The 14,434-nt window shown below is 35.7% G+C and overlaps 1 protein-coding gene across 1 annotated transcript; it reads left to right on the top strand.

The window, feature by feature from the left end:
• Positions 1-1,893: 1,893 nt before the first annotated feature.
• Positions 1,894-13,115, top strand: DCUN1D5 (DCN1, defective in cullin neddylation 1, domain containing 5; the record flags this gene model as incomplete). The annotated part of the gene is made up of 7 exons (XM_010023081.1): positions 1,894-1,985; positions 4,385-4,455; positions 4,872-4,963; positions 10,802-10,910; positions 11,004-11,108; positions 11,944-12,046; positions 12,799-13,115. Coding segments are annotated over 7 exons (628 nt in total), but the record flags the coding sequence as incomplete, so codon positions are not given.
• Between the last annotated feature and the right edge of the window lie 1,319 nt (positions 13,116-14,434).

Raw genomic sequence — 14,434 nt, 5'->3', positions numbered from 1 at the left:
ACTTGTTAAGTATGTCAGTAAACCAGTAGTTACAACAAACATCCTGAGGACTTAAGAATACAAAGGACTTATGAAATCAATACTACAGGAATGGCTATTGCAAGACACTGTGGCATATGACCTTTCTCAGAGGTTGACCAAGCTTGAGCTTAAAAGTACCCTGGCCTTTATTTTGTTATGGCTGTTCATTTTGGATAACTGTCCCAGAGCACCCTTTCTGTAGTCACTAGTGATATTTCAATTTCAGTCTAAATTTACTCATACAGTTAATAACCACTCAGGTGCCCACATTATCCTTAATGGAACACTCCTCTGTTATTTTTCTGCTCCATAGTACGTTTGGAGTGAGTGCTTGTGTTTTCTTTTGCTTTATCTTGCTAAAATAAACAAGCTAAATTCTTCTGATTTGTAATACTGATTTTCAGTTTCCTTGCTCATCATAGCTCTTCTCTGCATCTGTTCCAGTTTATCTTGAACACTGCTGGCCAAAATTTTATGGTCTTAATTTCTTAAAAAAAAACCAAACAAAAAAAAAAAAAAACCACGAAACTTTTGAAAGCCCCTTAAAAAAAGAAGATTCTCCAGGAAGTTAGTGTGCAAAGCCTGTAATGTAAATGAGAGTTCATACTAGGTGATCAGAACATGTGAGATATACAGGCATTTTTGACATAGCATTCTTGTATAGCAGTATATTAGTAATATTCTTTAATAAAAGCAGTGGTTACAAATGGATATGCGTTAAAGTGGATAAAAACAACAAGCAATCACATACTGTATGGCTCTGTGTCTTTCTGGTGACTTGTGTTTTTAATGGACTTTTTTCCATCTTTGATTCTTGCTTTCAGCACATAAGGCTTTGTCTTGGAGAGTGTCGATTTCTTTTTCAGTGAAGCATAAAGTGGTGCCTGGGAGATTAATTTGTTCACTACCTCTCAGGATTGAACTATACTTTTCCTCCTTGACAGTTTCATTTTAAAATTGCAGTGTAGGAGCTGCATAATTTTAAATCCTCTCATAAAATTGACTTCTACCTCATTCTTAGATAATCTTAGCTTGTTCTAAAAGTCTGTAACTTGTATTTGGAAGCATGCATTGAAAAGGTACTGCAAGTACATACTGACTAAAGATGCTTTCATGTGGTCAGTGTTTTTACTGAAAGAAATCAGTTATCCTATGTATTCCTTTAAAAAAACCATACATTATGGAAATTCAGTTCCTAGGGAAACTGTGTCATATGATGAAGACAAGGTGGGGGGAAAGCTGAGTGTGCTGAGCATTTTTAGTCTTACCATAGATTGCATATTGCTGTTCTGGCATGTGTACCAAACATCTATAGAATTTACAGATATTTAGTTACATATTTAATGTAAACAAACTGACGGAGTTTTCTTCCCAAATTTGGATGCTTAACTATAAATAGCCTGGCTTTTAAATATGTCAGACTGCAGCTCGTGTTGACCTAAATGGGATCTGTGCATATTCAGCACTCTTGAAGATCATGCTGCTTATTAGAGACCTGACTTTAAATGCCTGTATGTATAAATACAAGTAGATAAGGCATTTGAATTACTGACTAGTGATATTTTGACCATCTGTGTGTGGGTTTTTTGGTTTAATATCTACAAGATACTACTTTTGCATTTCAGAAAAAGTAATAGTTGCAATAAATTGGGCGATGGGAGGGTTGTATTACAAGGTAATCTTATGTTCCAACAAGTGTTGAAATAGGATGACAGATAGTTGCCTTTTAACAAATTCAGCTTCATTGTTATGTATATTGACTTCATGAAACAGTTTAAGTGGTCTGAACTAATAATAAACAATATGGAATTTAATTTTTAATGATTTCCCATTTCTCATATTAAAATAACATCATCCTTGTGTTTCTCTAAGCTACTGCAGATCACAAGCCTCTGGTAAAGTGATAAGTGGAGAAGAACATTTTTCAAGCAAAAAGTGCCTGGCTTGGTTTTATGAATATGCAGGTAATAAGCAGTGGATTCATAGTTAAAACTATATATGGTTTTATTTAAAATAAGTGAGTACATCAAATATTTGCATTTTGCTTTTTTTTTATGCTGATGTAGACATGAAAATTATGTCCATATTTGATTCCTTATAATGAGCACTTGAATTAGTATAGCTTTTACTATGGCCTTTTCAGTATTTGTTCATTTTGACTTTTCCTTCTTTATACTTTATAACTTACCATGGCATTCTTTAAAATGAAATAACTGTTGTTGGACAGTACAGTGTTGAACTAGGATATACCAAGTGATTCTACTTCTTGATTTGAAATGGACAAGTAGAAGTCAGGACATTAAAAGATAGTTAGATAGATAAATCAGAATTGCTATCCAAGTAATAGTTGCTTTCAGTGAATATGCAGAATGTGCATTTTGCAGAACTTATTGGACTGTTGCTGCCATTTATTTATCAATTACATGGTTAGAAATCCAGGATCTGTAAACTGTTAATAATTTATTTTCTTGTCTAGTCACTGATTGGAATCCATCATAACAAGGTGGTGATTAAAACTCATTAATGGGCAGTTCTCAATATACAATGAGCCGATGATCTATTTGCCAGCAAGTGGTTTGAGTATATTTGTCAGAACTGATGTATTTTCCTTGCAGTCTTTCCATTGTAATGAGCACTCCTGGTTCTAGTAATCTGCTTTCTAATTTAGGCATGAGGCATACTCTTTAGGCATAAAGACTCTTTCTAAGGAAACTAATAATTCTCGGTTTTCTTCTGATAAATGTGCTTGCACATACTTTTAGCTTTTTTAAGGCCTGTAAATTTTGGTTTTGTTGTTGACTCAACAACTGAGTGTAGGAGGCTATGCTTTGTTAGTTAACCAGTAATCAAAATAGGCCATTTTTCTGGCATAAAATAGAATTGCAGTGAAATTGCGCACCATAGGAGATTAAATGTTTCTGTTAAAAGAGAAAATTACATAAAGATACATACAGATGAATTGTACATATGATTTCTGGGACAAACCCACTGTCATTACCAGTGAATCCTTGTGTTTGTTTCCCTTCGTAACTTAAAATTACAGGTTAAAGTGCGTTAAAAAACGCATTCTATGTAAGGACTTCTCAAAACCAGATAGCAGTGTTTTGTCTTGCTTACCTAGGCAAGATGTTCTTCGCAACATTTTTCAAGGGTTTATGATCTCAAATGCCAATTGCATTTTCAGAATGGCTGCTTTTACTGGAAAATAACAGTTTTTATGACTATGTTCTTATCTCATAGCGAGCAATTATTCAAAGTATGTTACCCAACTCAAAAAGAATTCTGCTTACAATGTAACAGCAGTGGATACGGATGAGATGGAGGTATCAAGGGGAAGAAAAAAAAGGCTGTTCTGTCTATATATAAATAGCAAGCTTAGCCAAAAAATCGTAAAATGGCATGTTGTTATGGAAGATAAAGCCTTTATCTTTTAGATGGGTTCACATTCACTGAACAGTTTTAGCATAATGATCGAGATACCTCAAAATAGCATGTCAACAGGCCTTCTAATATTTGGTTGCCCAGTAGGTGGGCAACTTTTTGGACCAAGCTTAGAAATAACTGAAACCAGAGAGGGATTCAGAGAAGCAAAGTGTGTTGTAGAGTGTCTGTATGTGCTCTCGAAATATGCTATTTTACTGCTTTTTTGGAGGTTTTTTTTGTATTAAAATGTAGAAGTGACAGCATAACATTAACTATTGTGGTCTTAAGTTACTTTCACTGCATTCATAAACCTTCTTCTGCTCTGTACGTGGCTAACATGCTTAGCGTTTTTCTGTTTTATTGTTACCACTCTTCTCATACTACTCAGCATAATCAAACTAACATTAAATTATTTGATGATTCATCCTCTTCTGTTGCACACCCATAATGCTAACACCATTGAAAGAGTAGTATCTGTAGGAGGAGCTCAGACAGAATTAATTGTTTTGTTGTTGTTAAAATAAGTCTTTGAAGAACATTATTCATGGAATAATTTCAGCACAGAGCAATGATACCCAGGTTGTCTTCAAAATAGTTGACCACCACAGTTATTGGAGTCAAGCTATGTTAAGGGGAAACTCGGAGTCTTGAAAACTCACATATACACGAACTAAAATAGCTTGTCTGCTGTTGTAAGGAGGCAATGCACAACATAAAAGGTTCTGGTTTAGTTTTGCTTTTAGCTCATAGTATTACTTCATATGTAGTATACCTGTCTCCACTTTGCAGTTCATAGAATGGTTCTAATATAAAATCTACTTCATAGTGTAATTCAGTGTTCTTAAAGGTAGCTTGTATGCTGTATAGCCTGACTATTGTGTGTAACCCTTTTGAGTGAACGTTACTTAGATTTCAGTCTGGTTTCTTTTTGGTTTTGAAGGTCCAGATGAAGTGGTGGGACCCGAAGGAATAGAAAAGTTCTGTGAAGACATCGGTGTTGAGCCTGAGAATGTAGGTTTCTTGCACAATTCAAGTAATGCTTTAAAAGGGAGTATTGGGTAACATTTCAGTTCTGTGTAAAGCTCTCAGTAAGCAAAAAGCTGTTTATCATCCTGATTTTAGGAGCTGTTGCAAGATATTTTAGCTCAGTACATCAATTATGCATAGCTGGCGTGTGAGGTTTTCTGTTTGGTTTATTATAGGAATGTCTCATTTTTTCAGAAACTGAAATTAAGAGAAAGATTGCACATTGTTCGATCATTAAATTGTAACAAATATAAAATGCAAGTATGTAAAATTACTGGAATATTTGAATGCATAGTTTTTAGGTTGGACATCTAGAAATCAGTCTTTTCTTACTGACTCCTTTTTCTCACCTTGTTTTTTGTTGCTGTTGTTCTTGTTTTTGTTCTGTTTTATTTTCCTAGATTATTATGTTAGTTTTAGCCTGGAAGCTAGAGGCCGAAAGCATGGGATTTTTTACCAAGGAAGAATGGTTAAAAGGAATGACCTCACTACAGTAAGAATTCTTTTACATATATAATAGAACGTTCTAATGTTACGTTTGTAGCAGGAACTTGCCCTCAGTTTCTTGTGCGTTAGCAATAAAACACAGAAACTCTTGCTTTTAGGTCTGGTCTTGGTCAATAACTGGAAGTAGCTACTGTTGTTCGCCAAGTTGTGAACCTGATGAGTTCACTCAAATTATAGTTTTGTCTAACCCTAGTAAGTCAGGTATTTGTGTCTTCTTTCTCTTACAGAAAATATTTTAAAATACTATTCTAAACAGAGATAACTAGATGTGGAGATACCCATAAGCTGATCTCAGCATTGGTATTCTAGAAAGTTTTTGCTGATTTCTAAGCTTTATAGGTGAGGACTGCATTGACAGTAGTTCTGGTTATTAGTGTTACTTACTAGATGCAGGTCAGAAGCTATGCTTAATACTTAGGTTAAGTAACAACTTCTTTAAGAATCTTTGGGGAGATAATGCTCTGCCTGAAGAGGTTGCTTCTTCCATGAAACTAATCAGCTTCTTGAGGCTCAGTTCAGTTGTCACTTACTGTTCTTCATGAAACTGCTTATGGTACATGAATGTTTTAAGGGTAACTTGTTATGACACTGCATCCAGTACGAAAAATATCAGAGAGCTAATATTGCAGCTACAACATGGTGGGAAAGAGGGGCTGATTTGATCCTTGGGGTTGGCAGAATTGCCTTATCAGTTGTGAATTGATTTGGGAAAATGTATTGGGCAGATACCCTCTGGTTATTCAAGACAGTGGAGTAAGTGACTCTGACCTGACAGTCATGTGCAAATATTATTTGATATGTGATCGGGCTCCCAACAGATACCTTGATTGTTTTGTGACTGTCAGAAGCTCTTAAATTTAGGAAGAGCTGGAATGATTAAATTGCTAGGGTGACAGAGATTAAATTCTGGGTGCATAAGTTTTTAGATTTTCCTGAGTACTTTTTTTTAATGGCCAAATGGAGGCTCTCAAGAGTTAGCCAGTCTAGCAGGATGCAAACACAAAGACATGTGAAATCAGGCACCCCTTCAGAACCAATATTACAGACTTTGTTTCTAATAGTCTGCTGTAATTAGGAATCTTCTGGCTCTTTGAAGAATAGAGCTGGTCATGCTGTAGGCTAAATGTGTTTAAGACAGAAAATATAGTCCTTCTCTGCATTTTTATATAACCAGACTTGAGATCAGAACAGTTGCCTAAGCTTAAACCAGTTAACTTGTATGTTCCCTGGGTGTGCTCTAATAGCAGGCTGCAGACTAAGCATCTGGATGAAGCAGTGACACACATGTAAAGGAGTTCAAGATTCATTGGCTTAAAAAGATGTGCTGGTTTGGGGGTGAGCACCACACCACTAAGCAGTGTGGTGCTTAGTTGCCGCCTGGGGTTAAACCATGACAAAAAATATAAATCTGTGTGCTTGTGCTGTTTGTGCTTACTGGGAAGGGAGAATCACGTCATGGAATTCCATCTGGAATGGAGGAATCTAGTTTCTCTTGAAAGATCTGACAGAAGTTTTGGAGGAGAAGAATCTTACACTCTCAAAGCAATAGAGTATTTTTTTTATTTTATTTTATTTTTTGCATGAAGAAATGACATTAAAATGCATTGAAAGCCCAGAGTGTGTTCTCAGTTAGAGTTATTTTGAAATAAGGATTCTGTAATGTATGTGGAATGTCACATAAGGTAATTGCATGAACAGGGTTGGGTGGAATTCAGCTCTACAGTAAGACATCTAAATGTGTGGTTTCTATGCAAGAGCTGGATTTCTTAAACTCTTAACTGCCGTCTTCGGAGATCTAGTCAATGTAGCGGAGGCAAGGGAGGCATTAAGTTTGTCTTAAGACCTAGTGACTGATCATCTGAATTGCTCTTACAGACTGGTTGGCTAGACCTCTCTGAATGGCAACACCTAAAGCTTAGACACCTAAATTTAATCTTCTGTTAATGTCAACATTTGAGTGCCTGCATCTTGAAGAGGCATTTTTCTTCTCTGTGGTTATGTGATATGCTGATGATGTTTGCTCTGTAGAGAGGACATATATAAAAATAAATACGTGATAAAGTATACACTGTCAAGGTGGATCAAGCACTAGGTAGCAGCTTATGATACTTAAACAAGTTAAGCTTTAGAAGTGGGGTTTCTAGTATATCGTATTGTTAGGGTGAATTCTATCCTACATGTATACGTGTCTGTGTGTATGAATATATATATATATGTATGTATATGAAAGCTAGGTGCCTGATTCTAAACTAATCACCTGAAGCTTTTTTTATAGTCAGCAGAGAGAAACAAGTACATCTATTGGGCAATTTATCAGGTATTTTAATCACCTCCTTAGGATGAAATGAGCAGCCCTCAGGAAGTGACTGTTCATCTACATTTGCTTTAAAGCCACTGGAGAGTGAATAACTATAACTTGGATTTGAGCGTTTAACCTTGCGTATCTGAGTTGAAGGAGAAGCATACTCATGTAATTGTCAATTAATAGTGTAAAAAAAAAAAACCAACAAAACCACAACCACCTAGATATGAAATGAAGGTGAATGGAAAAGGATAACAGTCCATTTTATTAAACTCACAGAAGTAACTGTTTGAACTAGGTAAATAGAATTTCACATGTAGGGAAGTGGGGTGTAAGCCGCTCGATTGTTTGAGTACTTCCCACTGGCTATTATTTTATCCTTAGAATTTGAGCAAAATTTTACGTTAAAGTTGAGCTTTTGAAAACGAATGGTCAGGTAAAAGAGAGAAAACCAAATTAGACTCCGTCTGAGGGGAAGACAAGGTCATGATCTCACAGTTTTAGGTACAAGTCAAAGGGGCAGAGAAGTCAGATTTGTAACTTCTTACTGTTTGCGGAATTATGAGTAAAAACAACTTCCTTGGGTTGATTTTAGTGGTCGACTAATACCAGCTGCTTTTCCAGCAAGCTTTTTGCTTGTTACTGCCTTCTTATTAATGTTTGTAAGCCTAACACAAAGCGTAGTGTAAATAATTTTTTTTTTTATGCCAATATAGCATTCAATGTAAACTGGAAGCTAAACAGTCTTTGGTCTCTAGGCTTCTAAGTCAATTGACATAGTGAACCTATAGCATTGTCAAGGCACAGAAAAGATGGCCCTTTGCTTTCTTAAGCCATTACTTCCTTGGACCTCTGTATGCTCCTGTTATAACATGTAGCTTAAATTTCAGAAGACTGTGCTTCAGTGCTTGAAGAGAGTGGATGGGCTAGATGAGTATCATTTCCTTTTGACCACCTGAAGGGCTTGATGATGACAGAACTCTTGTAGATTAAAAGACCTTCAAACTATATATACTGCTATTACATGGTTTTGGTTTAATGTTTGTATACATTTCACTAGTTTTTAGTAAGAGACAAGGATGTGTGAATAATTAAGAAATAAGAAACACTGGAATGTCTGAGTAGGATTTATTGAATCATCACTGTCCATATTAGTGATGCCTCAAATGAACTCCACCTCAATAGAAATCGAAATGGGACTGCATTGTGGTGATAATTTTAAGTTTTGTTATAAATAAGATGTCGGGATGTGAAGAAAATGTAGTGAGCTAATGTTTAGTTCTGCTGATCTTGAGATAACCTCATTCAATGCTATCTTTCAGTAAAGGCAGTTCAAAAAATCCCATTTTTTCTAGTTCCTGTACAGGAGTTTGGTGTTAATTCACTTGTGCTAATTAGGAGGTTGTTCTGACTGCTAGGAAGATTATTCTAAGTATGGGTGACCTCAGTAATCATGCTTATGGTACAGCCACACAAGCAGCTAGATCTCCATAAAAGAGGAGTTTGACAGTTCCTAACCTCACTAGTCTGAAGCAAATCAGTGGCCAGGTATGGAAATGCCTTAAATGGCTTTGAAGGAGCTATGTCCCTGCATCAGGCTTCAGAGAGTGGTGCCTGTTTGTTTGGCTGTAACCTGTTTGACTGTTTGGTTTTAAATAGGTTGACAATAGCTTAGGAGACTTAAGGCTTAATTGAGCCACATTTTCATACCAGCTTTTTCAAGAGAATTACTTCTGCTTTAAAATACGTATAGCTAATAGTACAATAAACACTAACAGGAATTTTATTTTGTACTTGAATTTATGATTATTTGAACAATTTTAACAATCTTAAAAAAGACATTTAAAAAATACAGAAATTTGTGTTTATCCATGGTGTAGTAAATAATCCCAGTGAAATTACGTTTGACAAAATATATGGTAAACCCATTTTATGTAGTTGATGTATGTCAGTAGTACACTAAAATGATGAGCATTTAGTTGGGTGTTAAATAGGTAGATTTGTCACAAAGCGTAAAGGATAATACTATTGCAGTATGAGGGCTTGAACATAGAAAGAAGAGATATGCTATGCTACAAAGGCATTATGTTTATAATACTGTTTTAAAGGTTAAACAGAATACATAGACCAGTTAGATGGCTGAAGACAAAAAAGAACTAATTTCATCTTTAGATAAAATTACCAAAGCTTTTTGAATAAGATTTCTTTTCAACTTAATGTGTGATTTATTGCAAAATATATTAGTTCTTGTCATATGAATATTCAGCCTAATTAGCTAATACTTTTATTTATTTAGCACTGATCTTGGCTGGGACTCGGTGCTGCTTTAGGTAGATGCTGCTAGAGACAAGAAATAACCAAAGGCTCCATCAGCTCTTGTCGCAGCTTGAGAGGGGCAGACAGACAGACGTGTACACACATGCTAGCAGACCTGACGAACAGGAAGTATCAGCTGTGGGCAAAGTACAGCATCAAAGTACAGCATCTGGGCAACCTGCTGCAGTGCTTCTGAAGGGCCCTCGCTGTGGGCTGATGTGACAAGTCCACAAGGAGCTGCTAAAGATGCAGATGTATTCTCTGAGAGGCAGGCTGCCAGAAGGGGAACACATTGCCAAAGGAAGTATTTATGTACATTTGCATTTCTGAAAGTATTGTTTCTGTCATTGAGGATACAGGGCAAGGTGGATTTTGTTATGTTTGTGGTGTTTTTTGTTTTGGTTTGATTTTTTTTTTTTTTTTAATCATGGCAGCTATTATTTTATGATACTAAAATGTGATAATTTAGTAATTCGTCTTTTGAGTGAGTTTTTCCTGGAGGATTAGCAAGTGTAAATTAATTTTTCTATTTGGAAACAAAAGTCCTTGCTAAGTAAAATAAGTGGAGATCTTCTTTTTTGACAAAGGTTTATCCTGTCAACTAGCAGTGCATTCTCATACAGCCAATGAGTTTTCAGTTGAATAGCTACTGACTAATCCAGGTGATGGGCTTCTCAGAGCTTGCATTTATCAGTCATAAAACACAAGTAGACTAGCATGTTTTGCAGAATGCCTGCTCAATCCTGCTGTTCATAAATACGTAGTCTTGAAGTGTGTGTTTAGGGTTTGTTTGTGGTTTGGTCTTATCCCAAAGAAATGTGGCATAAAGCCCTTATTTACTGATGGATTTTACCACCTTAATGGATGTTGAATACTGTTTTCTCCAAACTTTCACAGTGATTGAAAGATAAGATGGTGTTGGGTATGACTATAAATAGCACAGCATGTAAGACCGCTATATGAGAAGTAAAGCAGAGACTTTTTATTATGTTGCTGACGCGTTTTAAGAAAACTTGCTTACAGAAGCCAGGCATTCATAATTCCAGTAAGCTGTAAATGTTGAGTATGTTCAGTATTCTTTAAGTTATAGTATTACTCCTGTACATCTGGTGATTGCATTTTGGTGATTTTAATTTATGCTTGCTGGCACTTTTTTCATTGTCCAAATGGTTTTTGAACTTCTAATGTCATTTGTTTTATTTTCAGGTGTGATTGTACAGAAAAATTACAGAGTAAATTTGACTTCTTGCGGTCACAATTGAATGACATTTCATCCTTTAAGAATATCTACAGATATGCCTTTGATTTTGCAAGGGTAAGACTACTGGCATGTTAGAGAAATTATTATTTTAATTATTCAACAGGCGTGTACTTGAGTGGGTTTTGTGCTTTCTTTGTTCAACCTTAGGATAAAGACCAGCGAAGTCTTGATATTGATACTGCAAAATCCATGTTAGCTCTTCTGCTTGGAAGAACTTGGCCACTGTTTTCAGTATTTTATCAATACCTGGAGGTACAAATTTCCTTAATTTTTTTGAATGATGGCATAGTAGTTGGGCTGTCCTGTGGAAAGATTTCAGGGTTTGTGGTGTTTTGCTCAAGAATGAGGATATTGCTCCTCTTTGCTTGCTTGATGTGCTTAGGAAACAGTGATGTTGTATGCATCACAGACCGTTTCCTGCATCCCTGTGCCCCACCCCAGTTTTCTTACCAAAGACAACTAAATTTCTATCTTAATTAGACTATGAAGTTAAATTTAAAAATAAATAATAGAGCCCTTTAAGCTGCATCTGTGCTGAATTTCAAGTTTCCTTTGTGTAGATAAAGTATATAGGTACCTTGGGCACTCGCTGTCTCTGGAAGATTTTGGTCAGCTCAGCCGCAGGTGACTTAGGATGTGTGTAGGCTGTGGAGCATGTTAGGCTTGAGACTATCCCCTGGCTTCACATCAGTACTAACGTTGCAAAGTAAATGTCCTTACTATCATACTGTATTGTACCTTGGACAAAAGAAAATTCTTGTAATCATTCATTCTGGAAATTTATCTGAGCTATGCATGCCCACTTCAGGGAAAGACAAAAATTTAGCAGTTTTCAAAGCTTAAGAGTTTTGACTTCCTGACTGCTTGGTATTTTGATTTTGCTCTGATCTTTCAAGAAACCATTTAATGTAGTTTCAGTTTCAGAACTATATACATGTGTAGTATTTTAAAAAAAAATGGAAAACCAAGGAAACAGTAGCTGTTGTCACCCATTAAATTGTTAGTTAGAAACTGATTGAAGAGGAATGAGATGCAGCATTACCAAATGTTACTTGACATTTTAATGTTCTGAAATTATTTTCTCTAGCAATCAAAGTATAGAGTTATGAACAAGGACCAGTGGTACAATGTGCTAGAGTTCAGCAGAACTGTCCATGCAGATCTTAGCAACTATGATGAAGATGGCGCATGTAAGTATTTATAGCATTTTGCTTACTCAACTATTATTTCAGTAGTTTCAGTTTGCATAAAACAAATTTCTGTAACAAACAATAAGGTATAAAATATTTCTTCTCCAACAATTCATAGAAAAACTGTCCTGCTAACCATCCATCTTCAAACTGCAGGTGTTAATTGTAGTAGATTGTGAGGGGTGTGAAGGTGTACTTGAGCCAAACTATTTTCAGGTGAGGTTCTATTGAAGTCGCTTGCTACATGAAACTGTAGACTTGCACATGGAGTTATAAACAGCAAACTCTCACTTTATACTCACATAAAACTCTAATATAACTATCAAGTAGTCTAGGTGCTGGTACTTGGTACTGGGTACTGAACTCTACACATGATTGGCAGTCCAGCATGCTATGACTGAATTGCATTAGGCATCCTATTTTGATCTGTTTTCTTATTATGTGCAATTTTGGAAGGAAGGAGGAAATAGTAGTATTGATTTACAATATAATCTTTTGTGGTTTTTATTCAGTTCAGTGCACCCATCAGATGTCAGGAACACTTTTTTTCCATAGTTCTGCGTAGTGTTAATTGTGCACTTTTTGCCACCCTTGGATTGAAATTATTGTAGTCATTTTTAAGTATTAATAAGTATTTGACCATAGGATTGACGCAGATATTGCCTAGACCAATAGTTCTAACCTTTATACTTTTAAGAGAGGATCTTTGAAAGACATTGGCAAATATAACTCCACGTTTCATCCATTTGCAGGGCCTGTACTTCTGGATGAATTTGTTGAATGGCAAAAGGTTCGTCAAGCGTCATAGCAAGAATTCAAAAGAAAATGCAAAAGTGTTTTTGGTGCCCGCCTATACACAAACTAATGAGAAAAACAAAGGATTGCATTTTCATTCTTAAGAAAGACTTCAGAGTATTTTTTTTTTTCCTTTTTTAAGGAAATTTTCTTGTTACATGTGATATGGGCATTGAACCACACTTCTGAGACTGAAAGTTGGAGTTCTTGTTTTGAGTCTTATGTTTATAGCATTTATTTCAGAACAATAAAGATTGCGATTTGTGACAAAGGCCTAAAAGTGAAGAACGTCCCTTGAATGTGAGTGTGGTGTCTATTTTTAAAACCAAATCTTTAAGATTATCTTTCTCAGAAGTGCCCTTTGCTATGAATTTTTGAAGACCTTAAAAATGCTGAACTGGCACTGTTGCTTGCTCATGGTATGATTGTCTTGTGTGACAGACATTAGAAAGAATGACTGATACATTTTTTCTTTTTTTTTTTTTTTTGTTTTTTTTTTTTTTTTTTTTTTTTTTTTTTTTTTTTTTTTTTTTTTTTTTTTGTTGTTGGTTTTTTTTGTTTGTTTGTTTGTTTGTTTTTTTTTACTGGAGCCCTGGGTGGGAATGTGCTAATTTGCATGTTAAGTTTTGGTTATGGGTTGTGCCACAGTTTTCAGCTACCTGAGGAGAAAAAGGCCTTAAACTCTGTTTCTTTTTTTTTTTCCTTTTGTTCAGTAACCGTCCAGTGGCATGCCGTTTAATTGCAGGCCCTTTTGAAGCAGAAAGGCGTAGAGCATATGGCTCTATATGCAGAATGACTGAAAACTAGTTGCCTGCATTTCAGATGGGGAACACAAATACTCTTTGGTACTGTAAGGCAGCTTCAAATTTTTACTACAGTTTAGACTTTGGATTGCTTTGTATAAAAAAGGTGCAATTTATATTTTAAAAGGGAAAGCTGGAAAGACTTGGTTTCAAGCTTTGCTTCTTGCATGTTTTAAACTGGAAGCATTCATGACATTACTTTTTTTTTTTTTGTTTTATTTCCCTGAATATTTTTCATAATCTAAGTCCAGAAAAGACTATTAAATCACCTACCTTTGACCTGTATATAACAGGCTATTGATTTTTACCATGTTACTCCATGGATTGAGTCTAATAACTACTATGATTGCCCTTTTAGGCACTCAGTATTTGTGGCAACCTTGAAATACAGTAGAAGTTTGTCATTCTACCTTTTGCCCACGAGGCCCAATGCCACCCTTAAGGAGGAAAGGGATGTTAATGTGTAAATGTGAGAAACCAAAATAGAGTGAGAGAATGAGGCATTTGTAACTTCTACTTTGTTATATAAATGTTATGTAGACTGTGATAATGCTGTGAGACTCGGTGAGTGATCAAGGCCTCATTGTGCCAATTACTTCAACAGCTTGAAATAAGAATAGACAATGTAAGCTAGGCATGACTTGAAGATCTTTGCCTCAGGGAAATTACTTCTGTTTTGCACATCCCTTATTCAGACTAACAAGCATGAGTTTTGCTATCCTTAAGGAAAGCTTTATTCCCAAGATGATTTTTTTTTTTTTTTCTTACGAGGAGGGGGAATTGGAGAGGG

This window comes from Nestor notabilis, unplaced genomic scaffold, assembly GCF_000696875.1.
Source record: "Nestor notabilis isolate BGI_N333 unplaced genomic scaffold, ASM69687v1 scaffold4761, whole genome shotgun sequence".
In the NCBI taxonomy this organism is placed as follows: domain Eukaryota; kingdom Metazoa; phylum Chordata; class Aves; order Psittaciformes; family Psittacidae; genus Nestor; species Nestor notabilis.
This window is presented reverse-complemented; position numbering and strand designations above follow the sequence as displayed.